Source organism: Thermobia domestica, chromosome 1, assembly GCF_964235325.1.
Source record: "Thermobia domestica chromosome 1, izTheDome1.hap1.1, whole genome shotgun sequence".
In the NCBI taxonomy this organism is placed as follows: domain Eukaryota; kingdom Metazoa; phylum Arthropoda; class Insecta; order Zygentoma; family Lepismatidae; genus Thermobia; species Thermobia domestica.
The window spans coordinates 61,616,305-61,631,179 of record NC_137454.1 but is presented as its reverse complement, the minus strand read 5'-3'; the positions used below and the strand labels follow the sequence as shown (position 1 = coordinate 61,631,179).

The window sequence follows — 14,875 nt, the reverse complement described above, 5'->3', positions numbered from 1 at the left end:
CAAACAAGCACTCCAAGGAAGATAATGACCATTATGAGATTGATTATCTCTTTGAGGTGGATTCTGGGGTACCAGGTTCAGAACAAGAGAAAGTTCGAAGAGATCAAATATGTGACAAGAAGAAATTCTGTACCAAATGTGCTTATTGTGCTTTTCTTGCCCTCTTAAAATACAGGCTGTTTGATTCTCAATTTGACACTTCATTCAGAGTGTACAAATTCATTTTAACCATTTCTGTTACATTGGTTTGTTGTGAAAGGGCGTTTTCGAAACTATAAAAAAAAAAGTAATAGAGAACCTTTTCAGGAGTTCATTGAGTCAGGTTCATTTGGAAACGCTGTTACTAATGAGTTTCGAGAGAGAGCTGTTCACCAGTAAAATCGAACCAGAAAAAGTTATAAACTGTTTGTGTTCTAAAATAAAGATATGTTAGATATTTTCATCCGTGACTATTTCCGCTTTTAAGAAGAATTTTGAAGCACTTTCGCCAGTTGTCCGTTCGCCTAACACACCAGTGAGTAGGACAAACAGGCAGCAAATGTTTAGGATTACTTTCGTTGATAGTTTTACAGGGTTCAAGAACAATGTCGGCGTGCGTATGTTGTCTATCGTTTTGCAGAATCTAGGTTGGTGTTTCAAACGTCTTGCACTATGGCCCGCACGTCATACAAAGATTCGCATTTTCGTGCTACTTCCTGCAATGGAAGATCTAATGCATGATTATTGCAATGAATGTATGCAACTTTCGGATATTGAGTCGAAGTTATCTTCTGCACACCATTAACTCGTCCTGACATGATAGATGCACCATCATGACACTGTTCGCATGTTTCTGCATTCAGGTTAGGTTTCGTTAGAATATCTTTGATCGTGAATTCTGTTTCCGATTTTGTGCCATGTGGGGTGATCATTTCCATTTGTTGAGTTTGATGAATCAGAGTGAATACAGCGCACACATATACAACTATTCTTTCTTTGAAATATCAGTCGTGGAGTCGGCTATGATTGCATAAAATGGAGACTATTTAACTTCTGCTACCAAAAGTCTCTCTATATTCCATGTCCCATAATCTTTAAAATTTCATTCTTTCAATCAGCACTAAGCTGGTTATCTTGTCGATTAATCCATTGGCTGAGAACAGGCACATCCATTTTTCTTTCATCCAGGAGTGACATCAAATTACTCGTACTATGCAAATGTCCACTGATTGCTTGACCACTGCGAGCTAGATGTCTAACACTACTAGTTATAAGCAGTGACTGTCTTCCTTATTCTTGTTTACAAACTTGGTCTGAAAGGAGTGCTGAAACAGGTGTTCTGTTTCTGCATTCATATCTTAACCCTTTCACTACCACTGGGACATGTGTGTCCCAAGATTCACTCTCTGAGGACCCCTGGTAATTTACCATATTTTATTGCTATGAATCGATGTTCCACTGGTAAAAAGAAGCCTGCTAATGGTTCATATAATTCTTATTAACATTATCAAATAGACAGTAGTGGAAGTGAACATGAACAATGAAAGTGATAATAGAACAGATGAAAGTGAGGAACAATATGCTTGTGATAAAGCAGTGGTTGCATTTACTGTAATTTGGAAAAGAATGCCGAAATGTAAAATATTTGTAATCATAAGTTCGACCCAATTGTTTTTCTGACAATATACGTTTCATAATTGAAAATACAAGATGATCATTCATGTCAATACCACTGGGACATATAGACCACACGTAAAAATATTAGAGGGATACATAATGTCCCACCTTTCCCACGTCGAAAAACGAAACGGTGGAAAATGTCTCATATATATTTATACGTTTGAAAACAACTTAAAATAGCCCATATATTAATGTTTCTCACTCCGAAAAAGATGGTACTGAAAGGATTAAATCAACGGAACGACAATAGAGTTCGCATTTCTCATATGCTCTGAATTATTAATCCTACTTTATACATTTTTCCAACTCATTATAAAACTTATTGCATTCTGCATATTGTTTGTAAGAACATTAATTTAACTTTATGAAAAATGTATTTAGGCCCTATATGACCTGTTACTATTTTAAACTCTTATATTTTTCAAACTTTAAAATCTCATTTGACGACTCGTTTCATATTGCAGACTTACGATTACATAAACAACAATTTTAAAAGAATTTACAGTGTTTTGAGAATGTACACCAATGGAAATAAAGATAATTTTCAATTCTTTTTCCTAACTCTTTTTGTCTAACATGGGGGCAGAAAAAGCGCCCGGTCCCTTGTTTCAAATAGAAAGATGAATCTGGAATAGAGATTTTTTTTTCACATTACTATAAAAAGCAAAATTTAGTTCGTATAATCACTGTTGTGTGATGTTTTTACAGTCTGAAAGTGAGGTGGCAAAACGAGTATCTTGCCCCTTTTGAGAATTTCAGGAGGAGCAACTGTCCCCCGGTTCCGGCGCCCCTGCTCTTAGGAAACAAGCCATACAAGATAGACAAGAGCAAATTGCTTTACTGGATACCACAAATGACCATCCTAATATAAGGTGGTGTGACGACATTAGGTAGCACTGCTAATATCTTGGAAACGAATTATCCAAAATAGATGGTTGTCAAAAAGTATTGGAAAGACCTTAATCCAGCAGTGAATTGACAATTTTTAATCATGATATGTATGGGTTTGTACAGTCATGTGATTCAGTTCTTGGTCTTGATATGTGAGCATTTGCGATTAAGAAATAAACGCTTATACCTTGTTCTGAGAGATCATATGTTAACTCTGTAGCTGTAAGAATTTCTAAATACAAAGATAGTTGAACTAAAATTCACTGTTTCTAGGTATAACCGGGTAAAATTTACTGTTATGTCTGGGTATAACAAACGGTTCTGCGAACACGAAATATTTTAACAACTAGTTCTACCGAACCGATGCGAACCGGCTGAATAGCACCACTGTGTATACTCAAACATGTGTCGGAAAGGTTAAGAGCGGGCATTACACTATCATCAAAGGTTTGGAAACAGTCACATTTTTATATATATCAATAGTAATTAGCAGCGAGAAAGTTATTTGTATTGATTTATATTGCCGCACTCAGCAAAAACAAAACAAAAAGATCCTTTGCATGTTTCTTGGAAATTTTTAATATTGTCTCGTTTTGACTTTTTACGTGTTTTTCTACCATTGCCTGTTATACCTATAGTCACAGTTAATTTTCTTATCAAAAATCGATGCATTTGCAAATTGTTTTGCATTTTTCATCTATCATATTAAACCACTTGTGGACGAAAGGAGCTACATTAAACCCACGAGGCGAACATATGTACGGTACTTCAATGCACTTCAAGCAATCTTACTAGTGCACTATCAAATACTGTGCATTTATAATGGCAAGGCAAAAGCTCCTTGAACAAGAATCAAGTGTCTATGCTCTACCTTCCACAAACCTGAAGGTAAATTTTGGTAGCTGGAGCTACCATTGACTATGAAGTCATTACTCAACACTGATGCTAAGAAGCCTCCCCAGGTCCGAATGACATCTCACCTAACCTTGAACAAATCGTAGGCAACTTGAAAAATTTCAACAAAATATTTATAGATGGCAGAACACCAGCTTGAAAATCGTGCTCTGCAAGTCGAGGTATAGTACAGTAGCAGAACCCTTCACTTAGGTGAAACCCGGAAAAAATGGTACAGAAATGATTTATGCCTTGTTTGAAAGGTTTATGCTTGTACCAAAATCCACCAAAATCCACCAAAATCTCCCTTGGGAATAACAAGATATGGCGTCATCAATATGGCCAACAGTGAATTTCTCCTCAGTATATTGAAAAATGCATTAAATCTCTACCGTTCATTAGAAAAGTTAAATTTTCGGTCCATTTCTTAGAGAATACATCAGAAAAGAATTTATGTGAAAAATACAATGCATATAATGCCGCCATTTTTAAATATGGCGTCTAACGATAAAAGAAATCGACTTTCATAGTATGCATTACAGTGTTTAATGGTAAATAACTTTTAAATTATTAGATTTATGCGTAAATATATTTATATCAGGATTTGAGTATACCATGAACATTCAAACGACCTCAGTACCAGTACTATATGCGTTAAGATGGCAGAGATATAACCTGTTTTATAGTGCAAGGTGTATTTTCTCGTTTAAAGTGTTTTCTCGTTTAAGCGAATATGACTTCAGTAAAGTACTTGTAGTGGAACAGCATCTCCAGAAGTGCAAAGAATTTCTTGCAGAAAATTCCTGGACATTACGATTGGGGTTGCAGTATCTCGAGTGTCTGAAACTGTGAAATTATTTGTTCATGCTGAGCGTATTGTTAATTGACACCTGTATTTGTTTGCTGTTCGTCGTATGATCAATCTCTGCAGTAACTGGACACATATATACGCAACATGTGCTCGCCTGTATTTGCAATTCATCTACAAACTTCCGACATCTGATCCCTGGTTATATGAATAGTTCATATCAAATGCTTGTACAATCCGTCGATCAGGCACGTAGCCAGGATTTCGTGAAGGGGGGGGGGTCCGTGACATGAAATACTGTGATCATCACACCAGGGGCTCGATCATTCTAAAATCATTTTACTGAAACATATACTGGGTCGTTTAGCCAGGATTTCGTAAGGGGTGGACGTGACATGAAACACTGAAGGCCCAATCAATCTAAACTACTTTACTATCAACATATATTGGTTTGTTAGGACAATAAAATGGGGATATGTTGGTAAGTATTTTAATAACAAACTACGAAGAAATTGGAGAAAAATAATAATAATAAAAAAAACGTATTGAATATGATTTTACAATATTTACGTTCTTCCTCTGTTCATTCAAATATAACAATTTTTTTTTCATTATGACCTCAACTATTATAAAAGTACATATTCACTATTATAAAAAGTACACTCATGTCGAAAATGATTGTCACATATCTATGACTGTCTTCTTGTAAGAATATAATTTGATAATGATTTTGCAGGGTGCTTTTAATACTGATACCATGTATATAATCGGCAAATGTATAGACCCTATTTGTGGTAAATTTCATAGGAAAAGAATTATATATACGAAAATTAGAGTGAGTAAAACGAAATGTTGCTAAATGGACAAAAAAGTTTTAGTTTTGTTTTATTGTTCTTATTTACTGCTCTTTTGACAAAATTTGCCACTTACATATCTTTGCCGATTATACACATTGTAAGAAATACCGGGCGAATTTGTTATCAAATTATACTCCTACAACAACCTATTTATAGACATCCGACAATAATTTTGGACATGAGTGTACAAACTCAATGATGTCTTGTAAAATATTTTACAATATCTGCGTTCCTTTCTCTGTTGAATCAAATGTTAACAGAACTTTCTTTTCACATAATTTTTTGTTTTTATTATTCCTTCAACTACTGTCTGTTCCAAATGACATGTTAAAGGAGTAGTAGAAAATTGTTTTTGAAATAACATGTTTGATACTGCAAGGATGCGATGACGAAAAATTATGACTAAAAATGTCCGCACTGTTACACAACGGCACTATGCTTTCAGAAGCTTCAAATCTCCTTGACTAGTAGCAGAAATTCTAAGAATTGCGTAACTTCCGGAAATTTCAAATCCCCTGACTCTTCCAGGATATCCGACTCATCTCGACACCATATATTGCAAGTAATACAAATCACCTCATAAGATAGAGTAATCAAAAGCTTTCTGTAGTTTTTTTTAAATTTTAACGCCGATTCTTCTTTTTCTCAATTCATTTCGTTTTATCCTTCCTTATTTTTTTCATTTCTGGTCTCGAAGGGAGGCTCCAGACCAGCCGGACCCCCCCCCTTGGCTACGTGCCTGCGTCGATCGAGTTGCGAATTTGCTGGTTTATGACCAGACCATGTCATTGAATGAACGCTAATTAAGAGACGGTCTGACTTAAGGAAGGGGATTCTTTGACAATGTAAAGCGGCCCATACACGTAAACACATGCCTGAAGAAACAGCCCGACTTGCATGAAAAATTATAAAACCACAGGCAAGTTGATCGTGTATGGCCTCGTTCATTCATGTTGAAAGTTTTCAAAATCTTCTGAAAACATGTTTGATGTTTTTGGCGTTCTGCATGCATGTTTACCGTGTATGGGCTCGTTCATGCAAGGTGGCTGTTTTATATTTAGGTCCGCCAATCACGACAGTGGAAGAAATCACGTGACTCTCTCCTCCGTCGCATGCCAAGGTCATTGAAGATGGGTGATCTTCGTTATTCCTGGAGCATCAAAACATAGAGAGAGAGAGAGAGAGATGCGTTACATGACAAGCGATTCTGTGCATGCATTTATTCAGGTATACAAAGAAGTACCATGTTTTTGGAAGGCAAAATAAAAATTAAAAAAACTACTGTGTGGGGAATGACGTAAAGAATTCTACATTTGAAAATCTAGAAAAGCTGAGAGAATTTCAACCTCACTCCACACTTGATAGTTGTTAAAAGGAGGATAAATACGTTGCGCTCCAACTACAGAAGAGAGCATATCAAAGTGAGAAAAAAGGAAATTAAGTGGTTCTGCCGCTCATGAAGTTTACATGTCAAAGTTATGGTACTACAGGGGTGTAGCCAGCAGGTTTATCTAGGGGGGTCGTTTTTGAGGGGAGAGAGCTACAATGTACAAAACCCCAAAAAATGTGTTACAGCTAGAGATTTTGAGGGCTGAAAAAACGGATTTTTTTTTGTTTCCGTCTGAAAATCTAAACACACTGTTTTTTTAAAACTTTTTTCTTCAAAAATATTATGTACCAGGTAGTTTTTATTATACTTAACCAAGAACTACTGCCCCGAAGCAAACGTTATACCTTTGTGCAAAACTATTTCAATCCAAGTCCTTGTACACAGAACCTATCTACATAAGACTGATTTTTTTTTTAAATTTCATTTAATTTCTTTAAAATTTCCTGACAAAAATATTTATTTATTATTCGTGACTAAAAAACATTATAATTATTTTATTAACAGCTATATATCACTTCCTGTTTTACACCAAGTGGAAAAAAAAGCGAATAAAATTCAAACTGAAAAACTGAATTAAAACGTTGTTTTTCACCATATTTTCAAACTGATAAAAAAATGTGTTTTTTAAAACACTCAGTTTACTGCGATAGTTTTGTAGCAGTATTTATAGTATCTTGTTGAAACGTTTGTCTTCAAACTGTCAAATATAAAACAGGGGCGGATCCAGGACGGACTTCTGGGGGTCGGTGGGTTATAATACTGCTACTTAGAGCTACCTTTAAGAGCTCCAAACTCTGAGATGGGTTTTATTTATATATAAAATAAGAAATCTTCATCTTCTGGGGGTTATCGCCCCTCTGGATCCGCCTCTTATATAAAATCACAGTAAATCGTGTAATCTGCTGTTACAAATAAGTGTATATATATATATATATATATATATATATATATATATATATATATATATATATATATATATATATATATATATTGAAGTCCATTTGTTTGTTACGAGTTTATATTGACACAAATCTAAAGAAAAATTTTGTGTGGAATAATTTAGTTCCATTATCTAAACCATTTCCATCCAATTTGGACATGTTGGCGTGGGAGACCCGGGTTCGATTCCCAGCGGGAACTAATGTGGTTCGGATTCCACGTTAATCAGTAGGTTCACGTCTCATATAGCCTCGCTGCTGAACGGGGCGTTAAACTCAAAATCAACTCAACCAATTTGGAAATGATCCGCACAGGAGCACTAGAGCAATCGATTGTAGTAGATGTGGTAGCAACCTGTGCATTTGGTCATTCCTTACACAGAAGATATACAGATATTTTTCAATCGGTAAATAATTTAACGTAAATTATTAATTATATGTAAACTTTGTTATATTTAAATGACTGGAGCGATATATTTTACGATGATGTTTTAGAAACTGGTCGTTTAGGGGGTCCTGGAAATCATTTGGGGGGACTGGCCCTGACGCCCTCCTCCCCATGGCTACACCCCGTGGTATTACGATTAACTTTAATTTTTATCGGATTAGGAAGAAACACGTGTAAGCAAAAGCAACCTAGATGAATACAGCAGTGATGAAGAGCCTGATGAGTCATCTCCACAGGTAATTAAAATAAAATATTATTGCAACTAGTTTTATTTTCACACTTATTCCTGTGTACTGACATGTAGAATTAAGAGACCTCGATGGTCACTACTAGTTGGTAGCAATCATATTGTCTTACCATTCGACTCTTCACGGTCTCCGTCCTCCACATTTCTTACTCAACTTCTAGTAAGTTGAACACCATGTTAGTGCGTGTGTGGGCAAAAAATTCTTCCAACATACATGATGAGACAAATCTTTCATACATGTTGGTCATGCAAGTGTGTACATGTTATGGGCCGCTTAAGATTGTTTTGGGTCCGCACTATGTATATGTGCTCTGCTGTCTACGAAACTAAGACTTCGTCAACTGTAAATCGCCACATTTCCGGAGAACAATATGTTGAAATGGGGACGACAGAAGGAACCGTGATGCACCAGATCTAAATCAGGTACCTGAGTGGTTTGAAGTTCACAATTGATTTGACATTAGTGACGACTCACTTCAAAATTTGTCATCAAGTACTCGTGCTGTTTTGGAAGGATTAATTGCGATGACGCTGAAGATATTGGCACAAGAATACAGAAGACGTTGGACAACAAGGAAGTGTATAAAGCATCAATTCGAAAGACAGATCAAGTTCAAACGCTAATAACTTCATAGAAAGGAATCAATGTTGGCCACACAATGCTCCACATTGATCCGTCCATACTGTTTTTGCGACTTATTACCATTGCTGAACGAAATGGAAATGTGGCTGAGCAACTCAAATATGAGCTTCCTGCTGAGTCTGTAGCATTGTTCAAAGATGGCTGCATGAGAAAGCACGATAAGGCTAACCTAATAATATTAATGAAGGACATGCCTGATGTTCCACAACCCAGAGTGTGGCAGATATGTCTCAGATGATGGAGCTGTTCTTCATCACATTCAATGACCTACATGTGGAACTTACACATCTGCCAACAGTACAGACAGTGCATTTTTTTTTTTTTTTTTTTTTTTTTTTGCAAATATGGATGCTCCAATCAAATTATAGTAGTATTTGATGGCTATGGTGACCAGTCTTCCATTAAAGACAATAAACATCAACTGCGCTCTGCTAAAGACATTCCAGCCAACGTAAAAGTTACTTAAGGCACGAAAATCCAGAGAAACCAAAATGCTTTCATCGCAAATCCGTACAACAAAGGACAGTTCATTTCCACACTGTGCAAGCATCTTTCAGACGATGGTCACAAAGTGATCCAAGCTTCTGGTAACGCGGACACCGAAATCGTTGCACCCTCACTTCAGATAGCTTTAGAAGATCATGAAGTAACCGTAGTTACTGATGATACAGGTATTCTCATTATGATACTTTATCATCTAAAATCGGTAATGCTAATGTCTCTTAATTTCTGGAACTAGACGGAAAGGTTCAACTAAACATATTAGAGTATACCATATGTTACAGAATGTGGAACAAAATCTTCAGCTGCGTCTGTTTTTCTTCCATGCAATGACTGGGTGTGATACCACATACGCTCTCTTTGGATGTGGAAAAGGAAGTTGTGTAAAAATAATCGCAGCATCAAAGGATCATCAAATGCTCAGTGAACAGATTGACCAAGTTAACTCCACCCAAAAAAACTATTGCATCCAGTGGCCTCCAATTTCTTGTTAAATTATATGGTCGTAGGGCCTCAGTCTCCCTCAGTGTCCTGCGTTTTAAACTGTACATGAAAATAGTTGCAACCGGTGGTTCTGCACCTCAACCTGAGACTGCCACCCACAGAAAGAGCGGCGTATTTTCACTGCCTGTGAGTGCATCTTCAAGTCGTTTCATGGAAGCAACTTTCACTGTAGGCGCTGGGTCCTCTTGAATGGGGCTGAAGCTCGATCATTGGAGGCTGGCACCCATTATGACTGACCAAGCTTTTGCTCATGATGACCTACTAAAACCGATAGGTTGTAAATGCAAAATGTCCTCCAAGCGGCCACGTGGATCAACTGTTTGCTCATGTTGTAAGTACGGCCTAAAATGTTTTATAGTCTGTGATCATTGTAACGGTCAAGGATGCTAGAATACTAGATCTCCGCAAGCTGAAGAAAATGGTGATCTACTGGAGGATTCAAATGAAGTTTGGTAGAACTTTGTCTCCCTTTTGCTTTTCGTGCTACATGTTATATTAAGTTATCCGAGTTTTTCTTCTTAATAGTTTTTTACTGTTAATTGATATTTTCTTCTTCAGCATTCATAGATAAATACATTTAAAGAAAATGGAGAAAGGGAAGAATATAAGCAGTGATAACGATTGAACAACATACATTTGTTGCATTACAGAGCTTATTGTGAGGAAATTGTCAGTGACGATTAACATACAAATGTAATTACTGATTTGCAAATAAAAAGTTTTCTGCAATGTATTTCTTGAATAAAAATAAATTTAGGAGCAGCAAAAGTGCCAATATCCTTGATGGATTTTGGCGAATTTTGGATATTTTGTTGTTGATAGTAAGTACTTTGATTTTAGCTGTTAAAAGATACAGTATTATTTTGTCGAGTACTGTAGATATTTCCATTAATTTTCCTTAAACCTTTCGACAGAAAGCCACAAGAATAGGAAAGGTATATTTCTTTAAAACAGCTCCCATATTAAAAGATTTTGCAGAATCATGATGATTTTAACACACAACTGAAACATTGTGTCAGGCCCGCAACCAGCCACAGAGGTTTGGGGGGCATGAATATGTTAGGGGAGCCAAGTCATTAAACATTCTCTTACCAATAACTAAATTGTGTTTTTTGTATTAATAATAGCATTTTGTGTTAAGGTTTGGAGGGGCCACGAAAAGTTTAGGGGGGCCAGGCCCCTCCTAGCCCCTCTCTGGTTACAAGCCTGCATTGTGTATATCCATATTTATGGTTTAGTTTGGTTTAGTTAATAATTGCGGAATAGGTTAAGAATTGCGAAAATTATGGATATTTGAAAAGTCCCAACTTCTGCCATTTTGAAATTTATCATACTATCTTGCTGTCTAAATAACGTGTGCGCTAGGGGGTGTCGAACAGAAAAATCACATGGAATTTCTCACTAAATTTCTGATATAAGGGTTTCTGCAGTAAGTCATGTTATAAAGAAATATTCCATATATAACTCGCACTTAGAAAAGTCGATTTATTTTATTGCTAGACGCCATATTTAAGAAGTAGTGGTAACATAGGCAAGATATTTTTCACAGAAGTTCTATTGTGATGTGTTCCCTAAGAAAGGAACCGGAAATATAACTTTTCCAATGAACAGTAGAGGTTTTTACACTTTTCAATGTACTAAGGCGAAATTCACTGTTGGCCATTTTGATGACGTCATATCTTGATATTTCCGAGAGTGATTTTGGTGGATTTTGGTTATGTTGAAGTACAAACATAAACCTTTCAAACAAGCCATAAATTGTTTCTGTACCAATTTTTTCCGGGTTCACCCTATTTTCTACTGTACTAGTAAGTTGTCAATTATAGATGTGTTTGTTAATTTTCTTTTGAAAGACTCGGTATTACTAGCATTTATTAGATGGTTGCTAGAAGTAAGTGACATCCAGGTGAGATGCCATTCGGACCTGGGGAGATTTCTTAGCATCAATGTTAAGCCATGAATTCATAGCCAATGGTAGCTCCAGCTACCAAAAATTGCCTTCAGTTCTGAGGAGGTGTATAGTAAGCGGTAAATTATGAACAAGCTCAACATATCATTGGTAGTTAGAAGACGAGAGATTCGTACAAATGAAGACTGAAATTGACTCGGAAGACCCAAATCCATCACGATGAATTTATTAGAGCTTTATGTAAAAGGAATCGATGCTTTAAATGAAACACGCAGAACTCAAGCACTCAGTACTACGGTTGAAAGGTTTATGTAGTCCATTGAACTAGGAGGATGTGTAGCCGCTAAGACACCATACTTAACAGCTAAATATGAGAAAAATAGATTAAGCTAGGCAAAAATATACAAGAAAATGAACTATAGACTAATAGAAACAAAGTCTTTGGACGATTCATTTAAATTTCAATTATTTGGTTCCAGTACAAGAGTGTTTATGCGCCACTCAGCAAACGAGAGGGCATCTGAAATGTGTTTTTTGTCAACTATTCTGCATCGTAGGTTTCATAATGATTCGTGGATGTTCTGGAGGCAATAAACCTGACAGTCTGGTGAAAGTAGACGGGATATTATAAAAAGAAGGATATTTAAAATTTCTTCGAGCCCATGCTAAACCTTCTGGGCAAAATATTTTTGGTCATAGTTTTGTATACCAACAAGACAACGGCCCATAAAATGCCTCTATACTGTGTAGTATGATTGCTCGAACAGAAATAGGACGAATCATCATCATTATCATAGGTATTCTGCCATTATTAGCAGGTCATTTGTGGCAACTGAAAAGCTTCGATGCTCCACGGTCCCCCGTTAATCTTTTTGTCTTCACGTACGATTTTTATTAATCCTTAAGGACGAACAATTATTAAAAATCTATGAAATGCCCTCAAAATAACCCGATTTACGCACCTTGAATCGAGTGTGTGAGAGATGAAGTGCAGAGAGGAGTGAAAATCGGTTTGTAATCAATGTTAAATAAGTGAGAAACTACTTACAGCCCGAATGGATTGAATAGCGTGTTCTTTGACAAATTGTTTAATCATATGAATAAAGAATGTCTTTCTATTAATAATTTTGTTGTTGATTTTTTCGTATTTTCTTAGTGCTTCCAAACTTTTAAGTGATAGTTAATTTAGTCTTGTTCTAAACTTATTAATTTAATAAAGTTCTTATGTGTGATGAGGGAGAGGGCATCATTATTACATTTTGAAGTATAGCACCTTCAGATCTTTGTGCCTTGTTCGACCCCATTTTATCCCTTCCAATACAAATAATCTAATTCGCATTCTATTCAAACATAATGGTGGGAACAACAGGGCCAGCTATGCCATATATGCAACACATGCACTTGCACGGGGTGAAAAAATCTACCATAACTATATTTTTTAAAATACCTAGGTAAATATTTCTTCTTAGAAACTGACTTTATGGTGATAGTAGTTAAATTTACTAAGCTGGCCTTCTATTTGAATACTACATTCATATAGCATGCTAAGGTCGCATTAGTTTAAGGTCACATGGACAGTGCTAAAGCAAATGGTCAAACAAATCCCAGCATGAATTCCTTGATTGTTGTCAAACAAGAACTCAATTCTCGAACAGTAGCGAACACCTGTTCCATTTAGTTAGTTATCAGAGCTTCGAAAACTATTCTGTCTTTGTCACAAACAAGTTCCTTATCATTGAAGGTAGAAACAAGTTTTTAAAAAAAGCAGATATAGAAGGAAAATCAAGAAATAAAGCTAAAAGAGCTAGTTGCACTGGAATTGCAAACTGATACATTGAGATTGAAGCTCGATATTGAATTTTGTAAAAGGATTACCATCTTTCCTCTGCAGGTGTGCTTGCTTTATCTTTCACTAATATAAGAGACTATTATTTAAAGGAAAAAAGCCACAAGGAGATTGTAATTGTAATGTTTGAGCCTTTCTGCGTGTATCGCCTAGGTCTGGCCCTAGGGAACAATAGGATCCACCTTTTAAAATGTATTTTCTGTTAATTGATTGTGTGTGAGACTGTGCTATTAACACAATGAATTGTTTATCTTCCTTTTTTCAGTGGCAGGAACCAATGAAGTAGTAGAGCACGAAGATTTGCTTTTCTGGTTCAACTGTGTCATCGCCACACCTCTGTTGGTTGGTTCGTATGCCCTATTGAAGGACTACTTTTGGAGTGGATATTGGACCATGGCCCTCTCACTCGTAGCACCCCTCATGTGTTTCTTCGGGAACGATAGATTAGAGCTCAGTCCTCTTATTTTGGGATTGACCTGTATAGTTTTGGGATTCATAAGCACTAACAACAACAACTACTATGGCGTTGCTTCAGCTGGAGCGATCTTCTTTAATTACTTTTTAGGTCCGCAAGCAGCAAAACACCTTGGAATGTGCAAAGATGACTTGTTGGTTATTGGGCTCGGTATTAATTGCTATCTTTTTTCAAACACTCTTTACGCATAAGAATACCAATATGCATCCCAGTCAGGCCGTATTCTGATTTATTTTTCTATTACCTACTTCTTGTAATGTGTTTACTATAACCAGTGGCTACTTCCTAATTCTGTAATCTTACTTTCTGAATTATTTTACTTCCCACAAAATTTTTGTAATGCTTTTGCATAATTAATAATGTATTTCTGAATAATATATACATACTTTCCAAATACCCTGTAAATTATATAAATACTTGGAAATTGTAATTGGCATTTTTTCTTAGAATACATTTTATAAACGTAAGACTCCTTTTTATTTTTTTAAAATTTTAATTAAGGTTCTTAAGTTTCTTTACTATTACTTCCACGAGATATTTAAGAACTCAAACTTGTATATAATACAAACTTAATTAAATACTTTGCAGAAGAGGTACACAAAAATTATACCATAAGTGATAAAAAGAAAAAAGAACGCCATAGTACAGAGGCTGAACCGGTATTATTCGAACAACTTGCAAATAGCGACGACACCTTCCTAACCAGATTTCCCAAAGCAACAAAATTGTATATACATGTGTATCTTTCTCTTAGCTGTGTTGCAGAGTGAAGTGTCTCAGTGGATGAAATGCTGTCCAAAAAAAAAAAAAAAATCGCTTTTCCAAAGGGTGCATCATTGCTCTTTCCTACGCAAACTTTAACATT

General features: G+C 36.0%; 1 protein-coding gene across 1 annotated transcript in view; it reads left to right on the top strand.

The window, feature by feature from the left end:
• The window catches only part of LOC145685290 (uncharacterized), a 66,767-nt gene extending 52,290 nt beyond the window's left edge, over positions 1-14,477 (top strand). The window contains exon 3 of the mRNA XM_081757661.1: positions 13,801-14,477. Within this exon, the coding sequence (XP_081613787.1) occupies positions 13,801-14,201 (401 nt within the window). The 3' untranslated portion in view covers positions 14,202-14,477. The remainder of the gene's footprint in view (positions 1-13,800) is intronic.
• The last annotated feature ends 398 nt before the right edge of the window (positions 14,478-14,875 follow it).